The 14,013-nt window shown below is 41.2% G+C and overlaps 1 protein-coding gene and 1 non-coding gene across 2 annotated transcripts in view; both read right to left on the bottom strand.

The window, feature by feature from the left end:
* Positions 1-14,013, bottom strand: part of Mcm6 (minichromosome maintenance complex component 6) — a 40,885-nt gene that overhangs the window by 21,646 nt on the left and 5,226 nt on the right. Inside the window, exons 3-8 of the mRNA XM_048345554.1 lie at positions 12,924-13,034; positions 8,876-9,125; positions 5,266-5,431; positions 4,829-4,974; positions 3,365-3,515; positions 414-555 (exon numbers count right to left, since the gene is read on the bottom strand). Coding sequence (XP_048201511.1) covers positions 414-555; positions 3,365-3,515; positions 4,829-4,974; positions 5,266-5,431; positions 8,876-9,125; positions 12,924-13,034 — 966 coding nt within the window. The remainder of the gene's footprint in view (positions 1-413; positions 556-3,364; positions 3,516-4,828; positions 4,975-5,265; positions 5,432-8,875; positions 9,126-12,923; positions 13,035-14,013) is intronic.
* Positions 8,645-8,751, bottom strand: LOC125350916. The gene has a single exon (XR_007210827.1). It is a non-coding gene; the product is annotated as a U6 spliceosomal RNA (small nuclear RNA).

Below are 14,013 nucleotides of genomic sequence, written 5' to 3'. Positions count from 1 at the left end.
GCCGATTTTCCAAAACTGCTTTTGAGCCCAAAATTTCTCAAATGTTTAGAGCAAAGTAAACTTAAAAATCATGTGCTCTGATTGACAGTAATGAAAATACAAATGCATATATTCAAAGGCATATATATATTTGGCAAAAGCAGACTTCTATGTAGGATTGAGATTATAGGCAATTTCCTATCTCAAAAAACTTGCGGTTTTACATCTTTTAAGAAATGAATTTGGGACTGGGATGTAGCTCAGAAACACAGCATTTGCCTAAAGTGCAATGTCCTGGGTCCGATCCCCAGTACCAAAAAAGAAAAGACAAAAAAAATTTTATAGTATTTAATCAGTGAGTTACATAGGCAGTCAGCTTTTCTTAGTAATACAGCAAACCTGGAACTGCATTTCTCCATTAGACAAACACTTACTTCAGAAATTGGCTCTTAGCTGTACTTGGGTCACCCACAATGCAAACATTTATGTCCCCTCGAAGAGAGGTCCCTTCCCCTGTTGTCTTTGGAACACCGCCAAAGAGCATCAGCAGAACACCCCGTTTTACTTCATCATTGCCTGAAATGAAAAGCCACAGATGAAAAACTAAAATGAAGTCACTCCAAAGGAAATTACAGAGGACATGTTTACCAACCACAATGCAGAAACAGCTCAAGCAAAGCATTAAGACTGGCACAAAAATACCTGGCTGATGATCTTGGTTCTTCCTCTGTGGACTTATTAGCCATAGTGGCCATGTCTTCCATATCATAGATGTTAAAAGCTAATGCTCACCCTTTTAAGAGCCTTTCTTTGTCCTGAAGTGCTAATTTTTTTACACAAAATCTTGCCCAAGGCCTTAGCCTTCAGAGACTTCCCTCCACAAAGATATGAACATTTGTTTTTTTTTGGCCAGTCCTGGAGCTTGGACTCAGGGCCTGAGCACTGTCCCTGGTTTCTTTTTGCTCAAGGTGCTGGGGAATCGAACCCAGGGCTTCATGTATATGAGGCAAGCGCTCTTGCCACTAGGCCATATCCCCAGCCCCCAGATATGAACATTTGTAAGCACTACACCCTCCAGTTCATTTGCTAGGTCTTTCCAATGCAGTTTTGCAGTTCCCCTAAATATGAATGTATATCATCAAGAATATCATGGGCTGAGATGTGGCTTAGTGGCAGTGCTTGCCTAGCATGCACGAAGCCCTGGGTTCAATTCCCCAGTACACGCACACAGACAGACACAGACACAGACACACACACACACACACACACACAGACACACACACACGATGAGGCTGACCCATCTGAAAAATAAAGCAAAAAGAGCTGGAAGAGGGGCTGGGAATATGGCCTAGTGGTAGAGTGTTTGCCTTGCATACATGAAGCCCTAGGTTCATTCCTCAGCACCACATATATAGAAAAAAGGCAGAAGTGGCACTGTGGCTCAAGTGGCAGAGTGCTAGCCTTGAGCAAAAAGAAGCCAGACAGTACTCAGGCTGAGTTCAAGCCCCAGGACTGGCCAAAAAAAAAAAAAAAGAGCTGGAAGATATGGCACAAGTGAGAGAACACTGGCATAATAAGTGTGATACTGAATAAAAAACCCCAGTACCAAGGACAGGTAGACAGTTTTAACACTTGGGAGGGCTTGAGACAGGAGGACTACAGACAGCCTGGGTTACATAGTTAAGCCAGTTTAATGATTTGTGTTTGGTTCAGTTATACTAGTTACATTTTCTTTTTTTAATGGCACAGGGGCTTGAATAAGGGGCCTTACTCAGCCTTTTTTGGTTTTTTTTTGGGGGGGGGGGCAAGTGGTAGGGCTCAAACTCTGAGCTTGGGTACAATACTTAAGGCACAGAGCCATTTCTGGCTTGTTCTGTGATTAGTTGGAGATAAAAGTCTCATGGACTGTCTAGCCCAGATTAGCTTTGAACCGTGGTCCTCAGACCTCAGCTTCCTGAGAATAGTATTACAGGTATGAGCCATCCACGCCTGGCCTCACTCAGCTTTTTTGATCACAGCTGGTGATCAAAACCTCTACTTCCAACTTTCTGCTGGTTAATTGCAGGTAAGAGCTTTTTTTTTTTTTTTTTTTTGGTCTGGCTTCAAACCTCAATCCTTAGGTCTCAGCCTCCTGAGTAACTAGGACAGGGCTGAGACACCAATGCCCAACTCATGCATTTTTCTTTCATTTTACTGTTAAAACCATGCCTTTCTACTTTTTTTTTTTTGGCCAGTCCTGGGGCTGAGCACTGACCCTGGCTTCTTTTTGCTCAAGGCTAGCACTCTGCCACTTGAGTCACAGCGCCACTTCTGGCCATTTTCTGTATATGTGGAGCTGGGGAATCGAACCCAGGGCTTCAAGTATACGAGACAAGCGCTCTTGCCACTAGGCCATATCCCCAGCCTTTTTTTTTTTTTTTAAAGCACTTCTCGGGTAAATTTTTTTTCTTTTTCTTCTTTTTTTTTTTTGCCAGTCCTGGAGCTTGGACTCAGGGCCTGAGTACTGTCCCTGGCTTATTTTTTGCTCAAGGCTAGCACACTACCACTTGAGCCACAGCGCCACTTTTGGTTTTTTGTTTATGTGGTGCTGAGGAATTTAACCCAGGGCCTTCATGCATTCAAGGCAAACACTCTACCACTAAGCCATATTCTCAGCCCTCTACATTGTTTTTATCACCACAGTAACTCTGTACATTAAACAACTCCATTTCTCCCAATTCTCCAGTTGCTTATAACTTCTATTCTACCTGTCTCCATGAATATGTCTAGGTCTCTCACAGAGGTTAAAGCATATTCTTCTTTTCATGCTTGAATTCAGAGCTTGGGCATGGTCCCATGCTTTTTTGCTAACACTCTATCTCTTGAGCCACAGCTCCACTTCTAGCTTTTGAGTAGTTTATTAGAGATAAATATAGGGATTTTACTGCCTGGGCTGGCTTTGAACCACAATCCTCAGATCTCAGCTGAGTAGCTAGGATTATAGGTCTGAGCCACTAGAACCTGGATATGTTTCCTTTCTTACGTGACCCTTTCTAAGCCAATGCTAAAACTTTCATGATCTCACATATGCATTAAGAAACTATTTATTAGCTGGGTGCTGGTGGCTCATGCCTGTAATCCTAGCTACTGAGGAAGCTGAGATCTGAGGATCACAGTTAAAAACCAGCCCAGGAAGGAAAATCTGTGAGACTTCTACCTCCAATAAACTACTCAAAAAAAAAAGCTGGAGTGGTGCTCAATGGTAGACTTTCAGCCTTGAAAGCAAAAGATGCTCAGGGATAGCGCCCTGATCCCAAGTTCAAGCCCCACAGTCAACAAAAGAAGAAACTACTTGTTGCTCTTTATAATCATTTTGATTTGATTTTTGAACAAATATAACTCTTACCATGTATAGTAGGGAACAAGCTGGTGCAAAGATTGTGGTATAGATTTTTATCTTGACTCATTTCAAATACTTTCTCCCACTCCTTCACAGTCATTTGGTTCTTAATGCTCTCAGCTGTCTGTTCCTCATCTCTGAGCTCTTTCCCTCCAAACTGAGTAGTGGAGAAAAAAAGAAAAAAATACTAGTTAGGGGCTGGGAATGTAGCCTAGTGGTAGTGCTTGCCTAGCATGCATGAGGCCCTGGGTTTGACTCGTCAGCACCACATGAACAGAAAAGCCAAAAGTGGCACTATGGCTCAAGTGGTATAGTACTAGCCTTGAGCAAAAGGAAGCCAGGGACAGTGCTCAGGCCCTGAGTTCAAGCCCCATGATTGGCAAAAAAACAAAACCACCACCACCAACAAAAAAAAACTAGTTAGTACAGAAGCCAAAAAAAACTTTGAGACTAGTGTGGGAGGTTTGCTTGTATGAAAACAGAACAATCAAACCTGTTTTAAGAGAGGAAGGGCTGCAAATGTGGCTTTGTAGTAGAATGCTTGCCTAGCATGCATGAAGCTCTGGGTTTGGTTCCTCAGTACCACATAAACAAAAAAAGCCAGCAGTGGCACTTGGCTCAAGTGATAGAGTGGTAGCCTTAAGCAAAAGAAGCTCATAGAGTGCTCAGGCCCTGAATTCAAGCCCCACGACTGGCCAAAAAAAAAAAAAAAAAGACAGGAAGTAAAGGAGAATGATAAAGGGGGTAAAGTTTATTGGTATATACTGTGTGTGTATTTGCACAGAAATGTCATAATAAATTCCAACCATACTCTCTATCCCTCCCCCCTAAAACAGCAAACCTAATATATGCCAAAAACATCAAAAAACCATCAGGTGCCTCTAATTCTAGATACTCAGGAGGCTGAGATATGAATGGATCAAAGCTAGTCTACGCAGAAAAGTTCTGGAGATTACATCTCCAAATAACCACCAAAAAGCCAAGTCAGAGAAGCGGTTCGCGTGGTCAAGGGAGCAAGCAAGCCAGGCCAATTCAAGATCTTGAGTTCAAACCCTATTTCCTCTGCAACCAGAAAAAAGCCAAACACAAAACTCCCTAAAATATTAAGGGTTCAGGAGGGAAGAGGTAACAAACAGTACAAGAAATGTGTCCAATGCCTAAAGTATGAAACTGTAACTGCTCTGTATATCAGTTTGACAATAAAAAAAAAAAAAAGAAAAAATATTAAGGGTTCAGCTAACCCAAACCATCATTATTATATTGGCTTATTCTGTATGTACATGTATCTGGATGCTCAAGAGGTGAACAAAAGTAGAATATTAATTCCTAATATGAAGATGAAAATGAGCCACAGATATCTGAAGATAAAAATGAGCCACAGATGGAGATGTAGCTCACTGTTTTCCTAACAATAGCATGTGTAAGACCTTGAGTTTGATCTCCAGTGTCATAATACACAAAGAGACTTACCTGTGGGTTAGTTGGTGCAACACAACAAGCAAGAAAGACCAGTCTATAAGAAAGATCCCTAACACCAAGGGCCCGGAGTCCTCGAATGCCTTCTGTCTCATATCCATCAACACCACTAACACGGGAATTTGTTTCTGCACGTGCTCCTAAAAGATTCAATGATCAAGATTAAATGATTAGATGAGGCAGGTTTTTTCATATTTTAAACACTAAAAGTACTAAAAATTACTAAAAAGTAATATTGCTTAAATCAAAGCTATATATAAGCTATATATATGTAAAGTTTACAAACTTTAAAAATTTCCAATCAGAACAGCATCTTCAATTTTGTAATTCTGTGACTGGCAGTCAAAAAGTTGACAGGAAAGACGTGAAAAACTAGATACCCTGCAGATCAGGCAACCAAGACACTAAAATTTGGGCCACACATGACCAACCTGGTGTGCTAAGCTTGGAGACATCAGGCACAACAATCAGTGTCCCTGTAAAGTCACACTTGTCACCAGCTTGAGCTGATTCTACAGCTTCAGCTCTCAAGATTACTTCTAAACTTCGAGGAATACTTCCCCTGGGAAGCTCTGCTTGAGTTTCTTGAATACGAACCTGTAACAGACAAAGAATAAGACATCTCCCTCATATGCTGTACAGTAAAAACTATTACCATAACCTTTGTAGGCACTTGACATGTACCAACATTTACCTTAAAAAGTTCTCTACCCAGGCTGGTGCTAGTGACTCATGCCTATAATCCTAGCTACCCAGGAGGCTGAGATCTGAGGACCATGATTCAAAGCCACCCAGGGCAGGAAAGTCTGACATTTGTATCTCCAATTAACCATTAGAAAACTGGAAGTGGCACTGTGGCTCAAAGAGTTTTGTAAAAGCACTAGTCTTGAGCAAAAGGAGCTCAGGGACATAACGGAGGCCCTGAGTTTAAGCCCCATGACTGACCAAAAACCAAGTTCTCTACCCTAGAACTTTTCAAATAGGTCAATTTTGTCAGATTACATATACTTAAAACATCACTTTCATTCTCATGGAAAAATATTTTGAACCTTTATTCAAAGTGACTATATAAATACCTGTTCTCTTTCCATTTTCCCCCTAAACTTTTCAAATGAAACATACAAAAAACTTACACATACTTTTTGGGAGGAAGGTAGTACTAGAGTTTGAATTTAGTATCTTACATTTGCTAGACAGGTTTTCTTACTATTTTAGCCACACATGGTTCTATTTCTGCCTTACTTTTTGGCAGATTCTCCCATTTTTAACCAGGGCCTGCCTCAGATTGCAGTACTCCTACCTTTGGTCTACTTTGTAGCTGGAACCACAGATGCCTGGCTCCATGTCCAGCTATTGGTTTAGACAGAAGATTGCTGGCCTCAAACCATGGTCTTCCTGATCCCCCACCTCTAGCTAAGATTATAGGCATGAGTCCTCACACTATACTCAACATACCCTCCACCTCAAATTTTTCAATTGTTAATATCACAGCTACACGCTTTTTTGTGTTTTTTTTTTTTTTGGGGGGGGGGAATTCATAGGGCTTGAACTCAGGGCTTGGGTACTGTTCCTGAACTCCTTTGCTCAAGGCTAGAGCTGCTCTACTACTTTGACCCAGAGTTCCAGTTCTGTTTTTTTGAGTGGCTAATTGGAGATAAGAGTCTCACAGTAACTTTTCTGCCTAGGCTAGCTTTTAACTGTGATCCTCAGATCTCAGCCTCCTGAGTAGCTAGAATTACATGAACCATCAGTATGTGGCTCACATGCATTAAAAAACTATAGTATTTGGAAATCGTAAACATCAAGGAATGTCAAATATAGGGCTTGGAATGTGGCTTAGTAGTAGAGTGCTTAACTAGTATGCATGAAGTCCTCCTGAGTTTGATTCCTCAGCACCACATAAAATGAAAAAGCCAGAAGTGGCACTGTGGCTCAAGTACTAGCCTTGAGCAAAGGGAAGCTCAGGGACAGAGTTCAAGTCCCAGGACTGGCAAAGAAAAAAAGGTCACACACCTAAATATTTTAGGATTTCTCAGAATAATTGGCTCAAGCTTGTACTGGCCATTTTCAAGAGACTCCCTCAATGACTGGATACAGAGGTGGTATGTGCTTATTATCCCAGCTATAAAAAACACAATCACTGTGTGCAATGGAGCATGATTGTCATGCCCAACCATGCAAAAATAAACACAAAGTAATATTGTCTTTTAATCATCCAGTCCATCTTTAAATGTTCACAACTGTAAATACTCCTTATTAGAACTGTTTTCTCTAAGACCCACCAATAATCTAAAGTCATACTGATTTGGTTGTTTTACAGTCTTAAAAGAAAGAACATGATACATCTCTTAAAAACAAAAACAAAACAAAAAACATCTCTTGCTCAGAGTTGTTGGTAGAACATGCTTCTTATAACCTGCCAGGTTAATATAAGAAAACTTAAGTAAGGGTGTTGGGAGTGTAGCTGAATTGGTACAATTCTTTCCTGGCAAGTGTAAGGCACTGAGTTTTTAGTACTGAGAAAAAGATACTAAGGACTAAATTCAGTATTATTTATTTTTCTGCTTGTGGGATGCTCCAATTTTTCTTTATTCTTTGCATACTCATAACTGTATTTGTTTTATTCTCCTTTATTCTATCACTGTACTCTCCACCGCCTACCACTTACCACCTAGGTAACTAAAACTTCACATTTAGTCTTTAATACCATAAAACCACTGTTCCAATAAGTGACTTTTAAAAAACAAAAGTCACATAGTGGTATATGCCTCTAACCCCATGATGTGGAAAGCTGAGGCAGGAGGATTCACTTTTAGGCCAGCACAGGCTTCACAGTGAGACCCTGTCTCAACTCAAAATACAGAAAGAGAAAACCTAAACCCACCTGTGCCCCTATTCTTTCCCCCAAAACATACCCCCACTGCTTATAATTTCTTAGCCTCAGATTAATAAAAGGTCTAAGTATTTCCAGACTTAATATCAAAACCCCTTTCAGATGATCTTTTTTATCTGCCACCTCTACTCCTATCAAGGTAAATCTTTTCTTTCAGCCTGGTCTGTCCTTTCCTTCATAATTTCTCCTTTCTACAAAAACCAATTTGAGGGCTGGGGATATAGCCTAGTGGCAAGAGTGCCTGCCTCGGATACACGAGGCCCTAGGTTCGATTCCCCAGCACCACATATACAGAAAACGGCCAGAAGCGGCGCTGTGGCTCAAGTGGCAGAGTGCTAGCCTTGAGCGGGAAGAAGCCAGGGACAGTGCTCAGGCCCTGAGTCCAAGGCCCAGGACTGGCCAAAAAAAAAAAAAAACCAATTTGAAGTCTTACACTAATACACTGTTACTTCTCCCGTTTTCTTGTTTTCAATTTGTTATAACATTTTTGAACAATTTTATTCTAAAGGAATTTCAATCTAAAGTTAATAAAAATTTTAAATGCAATTATATACCAATGAAATATACATTAGAAGTTTGAGGGCTGGGGATATGGCCTAGTGGCAAGAGTGCTTGCCTCGTATACATGAGGCCCTGGGTTCAATTCCCCAGCACCACATATACAGAAAATGGCCAGAAGGGGCGCTGTGGCTCAAATGGCAGAGTGCTAGCGTTGAGCAAAAAGAAGCCAGGAACAGTGCTCAGCCCCAGGACTGGCCAAAAAAAAAGTTTGAGCACAGTCAAGCAGCATGGCTCAAGTGGTAATAGTTATCAAACATAAAGCCAAGTTCAATCCCCAATGCTGTCTATGCCCGCCTTCCCCCCGCCCCCCCCCCCCACCAAAGTAGCAGCAGCTTAGGGCTTAAACTTAGGGACCTTTTTAAATGGAATGCTTTACAAATTGGTGTGTCAACCTTGCACAGGGGCATGCTAATCCTCCCTGTATCATTCCAATTTATAGTATATGTGCTGCCAAAGCGAGTACAATTTAGTGACTTTTAATGATGCTTGACTTACATTAAAATTGAGTTTAAAATTTAAATAAGCCATTACAAGGGCCTAGGGATGAATTATAGCAGACTGAACCTGACTAAATCAGGAATAAGTACCTTTTGAAAATCAACAAATCTTGATTTATTTGTATCCAGCAAGAATCGCCTCCTGTTAGCGCAAACTGGATTCCGACAGATGTTTGGTTGTGTGTATTTGAACTGCTGCTCTACATCCTTGATCACTGTCTGACAGTCCAAGCACAGGAATGTTCCGCTCACAAGTTCTGGGTGTACTGGGTGCGTCCGGACCACCTGCCCACTGATGCGGGTGAGCAAACCAATTCTCGATGAGGTGAGCTCTCGAATCCTGGTTAAAGACAAATGCCCATTAGTAAAAATTCCTTTCCCCACCCTTAGTTTTGAAAACTTAAGGAAAAAAAATTTAAGTATTCATTATGCTTAAATTTAAAAAAGATGCTAGGAATGTGGCTTAGTGGTAGAGTGCTTACCTATCATGCATGAAGCCCTGGGTTTGATTCCTCACTACCACATAAACAGAGAAAGCCCTAAGTGGCACTGTGGCTCAAGTGGTAGAGTGTTAGCCTTGAGTACAAAGAGGCTCAGGGACAGAGCCCAAGCCCTGAGTTCAAGCTCCAAACCCAGCACAAAAAAAGAAGTGGAAAAAAAAAAATCAAAAAGCCAGGTAGGTACTGGTGGCTCACGCCTGTAATCTTAGCTACTCAGGAGGCTGAGATCTGAGGATCACAATTTGAAGCTATCAGAGAAATGAAAATTAAGCTGGAAATGTGGCTTAGTGGTAGAGTGCTTGCCTAGCACACATGAAGCCCTGGGTTCAATTCCTCAGTACCACATAAACAGAAAAAGCTGGAAGTGGCACTGTGGCTGAAGTGGTAGAGTGCTAGCATTGATCAAAAGCTCAGGGACAGTGCCCGGGCCGAGTTCAAGGCCCAGAACTGGCAAAAAAAAGAAAATTATATGATTCCTTTTTATATGCAAGTATTTTATTTTCTACTATTTCTTTTTTTTTTTGGCCAGTCCTGGGCCTTGGACTCAGGGCCTGAGCCCTGTCCCTGGCTTCTTCCCGCTCAAGGCTAGCACTCCGCCACTTGAGCCACAGCGCCGCTTCTGGCCGTTTTCTGTATATGTGGTGCTGGGGAATTGAACCTAGGGCCTCGTGTATCCGAGGCAGGCACTCTTGCCACTAGGCTATATCCCCAGCCCCATTTTCTACTATTTCTAAAAAACAAGTTGCTTTCATAGAAAGCTATGAGAAAATTTTATATTCAGGTCAGAAATATTTCTTCCACGAACTTTTTTTTTTTTTTTTTGCCAGTCCTGGGCCTTGGACTCAGGGAGTGCTGTCCCTGGCTTCTTTTTGCTCAAGGCTAGCACTCTGCCACTTGAGCCACAGAGCCACTTCTGGCTGATTTCTATATATATGTGGTGCTGGGGAATCGAACCCAGGGCTTCATGTATATGAGGCAAGCACTCTTGCCACTAGGCCATATTCCCAGCCCCACGAACTTATTTCTCAGTCTTCAAATAAATTTATTTTTAAAATAATTGCTGAAAAGACACTTAAATGTTCTGCATGAAAGCTGAAAAAAGGTCCTAATATTCATGAATTTCTTCAGCTGTTCTCAGTTTTCCTTTTTTTTTAGTTGGTCGTAGTGTTTGAACTTGGGGCCTGGGCACTATCCCTGAACTCTTTTGGCTCAAGGCTAGCATACTACCACTTTGAGCGACAGCAGTACTTCTGGTTTCTGGTGATTTATTAGAGACAAGAGTCTCCAATGCCAGGTGCTAGTGGCTCATACCTGTAATCCTACCTACTCAGGAGGCTAAGATCTGCCAGCCCAGGCAGGAAACTCTGTGAGATTCATCTCCAAATAACCACCAGAAAGCCAGAAGTGAGGCTAAAGCTCAAAGCAGTAGAGCACAAGCCATGAGAGCAAAAGAGCTCAGGGACAGCGCTCAGGCCCAAAGTTCAAGCCCCACGACCCACAAAAAAAAAGGTGGGGGGGCTGGGAATATGGCCTAGTGGTAGAGTGCTTGCCTCATATGTATACATGAAGCCTTAAGTTCAATTCCTCAGCACTACATATTTAGAAAAGGCTAGAAGGGGCACTGTGGCTCAAGTGGTAGAGTCTTAGCCCTGAGTAAAAAGAAGCCAGGGATAGTGCTCAGGCCCTGAGTTCAAGCCCCACAACTGGCAAAACAAACAAACACACTAATGGCCCAAACCTGTAATCCTAGCTACTTAGGAAACTGAGATGTGAGGATCATGGTTCATTGCCACACTGAGCAGGAAATTCTATAAAACTTTTATATCTATTATCTTAAAAAAAAAAAGTTGGAAGTAGAGCTGTGGTGCAAATGGTAGGCCACTACCTGTGAGCAAAAAAGCTCAGGGACAGTGGCCATGCTGAGTTCAAGCACCAGGACTGGCACACATCATTCACAAAACAGAAACAAACACACAAAAAACCCTAACCATCTACCTACTTCACTTTACCTTCTTCCAATCACATCTCCACAGAAAAACAAGTTCCTCCAAAGCTAAACTTTTGTTGCAAAGAGGTGTTCATTTTTCAAAAAAGCCAACCACCTGAGCCAGACATGGTGGCACATGCTTATAATTCACTTATAAGGCTGAGGCAGGTAGATCAGAAATTTGAGGTAGCCTGGCTACATGGTAAGATTCTATCTCCAAAAAAAACCCACAAAAACAAAATCCCCACCAACCTCCTAGTTATTTGTTTTTGTGGTACCATGGATCAGCTTCAGGGTTTTATGCATGGTAAGTGTGTACTCTACCACTAAGCAACATTCCCAGGGTCAATTTTTAAGTATTAATTCTATCTTTAGAAAAACAAGAGGGCTGGGTAAAATGTTCACCCTGGATTTGATTCCTCAGCACTACATATACAGAAAAAAACCGGAAGTGGCACTGTGGCTCACGTGGTAGAGTGCTAGCCTTGAGCAAAAAGAAGCCAGGGACAGTGCTCAGGCCCTGAGCTCAAGCCCCAGGACTGCTAAAAAAAAAAAAAAAAAAAAAAAAGGGAAAAAAATACTTAGCCCCCCCCCCCCCCAAAATCAGGGCAACCTTCCTAGCTTTTCTTTTTTTCATGCCAGTATTGAGGCTTGAACTCAGGATACTCAAGTTCTTGCTTGGTTTTTCCAGTCAGAAATAGAGCTCTAATCATTTGAGCCAAGCTTCCAGTTCACTTTTTTGCTGGTTAGTTGGAGATAAAGTGTCCTAAGGATTTGTCTGCCCAGTCTGCCTCTAAACTCCTGATTCTCAGATCTCAGTAACTAGGATTATATGTGTGAGCCACTAAAAGCTGGCTTCCTAAGGCTTTTTTTCTGATGAATAGTTTATTATTAAACAAAGGAAAGATCAGATGAAAAATTCATTTAAATAATTTAAATTACATATGCATCAAGGCATTCTACTTATCATACTTATTTGCTTTTAGGTACACAGGGCTATCAGAATCCATGAGTGAATGATATAAATGCTACTGTATTTTGTCTTGTAGGCCAATTCATGTTTGTGCCAATGCAAATTCTTTTCCAATGCTCATTTAATCACCAGGAAAGTGAGTTGTTACAAAAGTTCTATTGAACAGTTTTTCTGTATTTGGAAGTGATCAATGTTACAGATCGAATATTTGTGTCTCTCCAAAATTTTTGTGTCCAAATCCTAACTCCCAATGTGGCTATATTTAAAGACAGGGTTTTAGTGAAAGTTATTAAAGCTAAATGAAGATTTAAGAGTGTGGCCCTGATCTAATAGTATTTTTTTATTAATTAAATTTTGTTGACAAGGTGTTATGCAAAAGGGGTACAGTTACATAATAGGGTAGTGAGTACATTTCTTGTGATATCTTAGACCTTCATTTTTCTTTCCCTTCCCTAGATCAGGTAGGCATATATACAATACCCAGTCATATACAGTAGCCACATGGCATACGCCAAAGGAAATTCACCTAGAACTTTAAATATAATGTCAACAATAGAGTTTGCTTATCCTTGTCTTATATCATATATACATAGCTGTTGAGCTTTCCCAAGGCTTCTTGACTACTAAATGATACTGACACTATTTGGTGAGCTATTTTTCTTCTAAAAGGGTTCTTACTTGTGTCTGCTAGGTAGGTCTTGGAATGCTACATAAAAATCCTTGGCAAAAGGAATTTCTTTCCGGTCTTTGACGAAGGTTTTCAATGCCCGACACAGGTATGGGTAGACTCTGAAAAACAAAAACAGTCAACCGATATCTGGAAATCCTATCAATGCCTCCTTCCTTTTTTATGCTTGCCAATAGCTGAGACTAAAGAATTTCTTCTGGTCAAAATCAAGCTTAACAGTCTTAACTTCACAAGGCACTTCTAATACCAAGTTGCCTGGTACTGAGTTTTCTCTGGGCTGCTTACAATCTAGTAAAGCAGACTACTGGTTTAGGGTGTTAAGTCCTAATGTACACTTTCTTGGTTTAATTTTTTTGGTAGGTGGGGTCATTGGTATGTGAACTCATGATCTCATACTTGATATACCTCCCATGCAGTTGTGTCTAAACACATGTACCATCGTGTCCAGTTTATTTGCTGAGACAGTATCATTCTTTTTTTTTTTTTTTTTTTTGCCAGTCCTAGGGCTTGGACTCAGGGCCTGAGCAATGTCCCTGGCTTCTTTTTGCTCAAGGCTAGCACTCTGCCACTTGAGCCACAGCGCCGCTTCTGGCCGTTTTCTATATATGTGGTGCTGGGGAATTGAACCCAGGGCCTCATGTATACGAGACAAGCACTCTTGCCACTAGGCCATATCCCCAGCCCGACAGTATCATTCTAAATTTTTTCCCAGGTGAGCATCAAAACATGATCATCTTAAGTTCCAACTCTTCAGCAGCATGAACTACATTACTGTGGCCCATATACTTTTTTAACTGAGGAAAAATGGATGAGGCCAGGTGATGTAACTAAGTAGCACAAATCTAAGAACAAACTGACATAAATGCTACTCTACTTGGTTAGACAGGTGTGTGCTGCAGCCTGATTAAAACCACCTTCTGACAGAACAGCTACTTTCAGGTGAGAACAGCTACTTGTCTTGTATACCAGCTACAGCTCAGCTGCTTCTACTTCAGGCCTCATTTTGTACCTCATCTATCAGTACTACAGTTTTCCTCTGTATGCTTTCACAATAAACCATCATTACTCTATAACCATTAT

The sequence above is a fragment of the Perognathus longimembris genome, chromosome 4 (assembly GCF_023159225.1).
Source record: "Perognathus longimembris pacificus isolate PPM17 chromosome 4, ASM2315922v1, whole genome shotgun sequence".
NCBI lineage: Eukaryota > Metazoa > Chordata > Mammalia > Rodentia > Heteromyidae > Perognathus > Perognathus longimembris.
The sequence above is the reverse complement of the archived record's forward strand: the minus strand, read 5'-3'. Positions and strand labels throughout refer to the sequence as shown.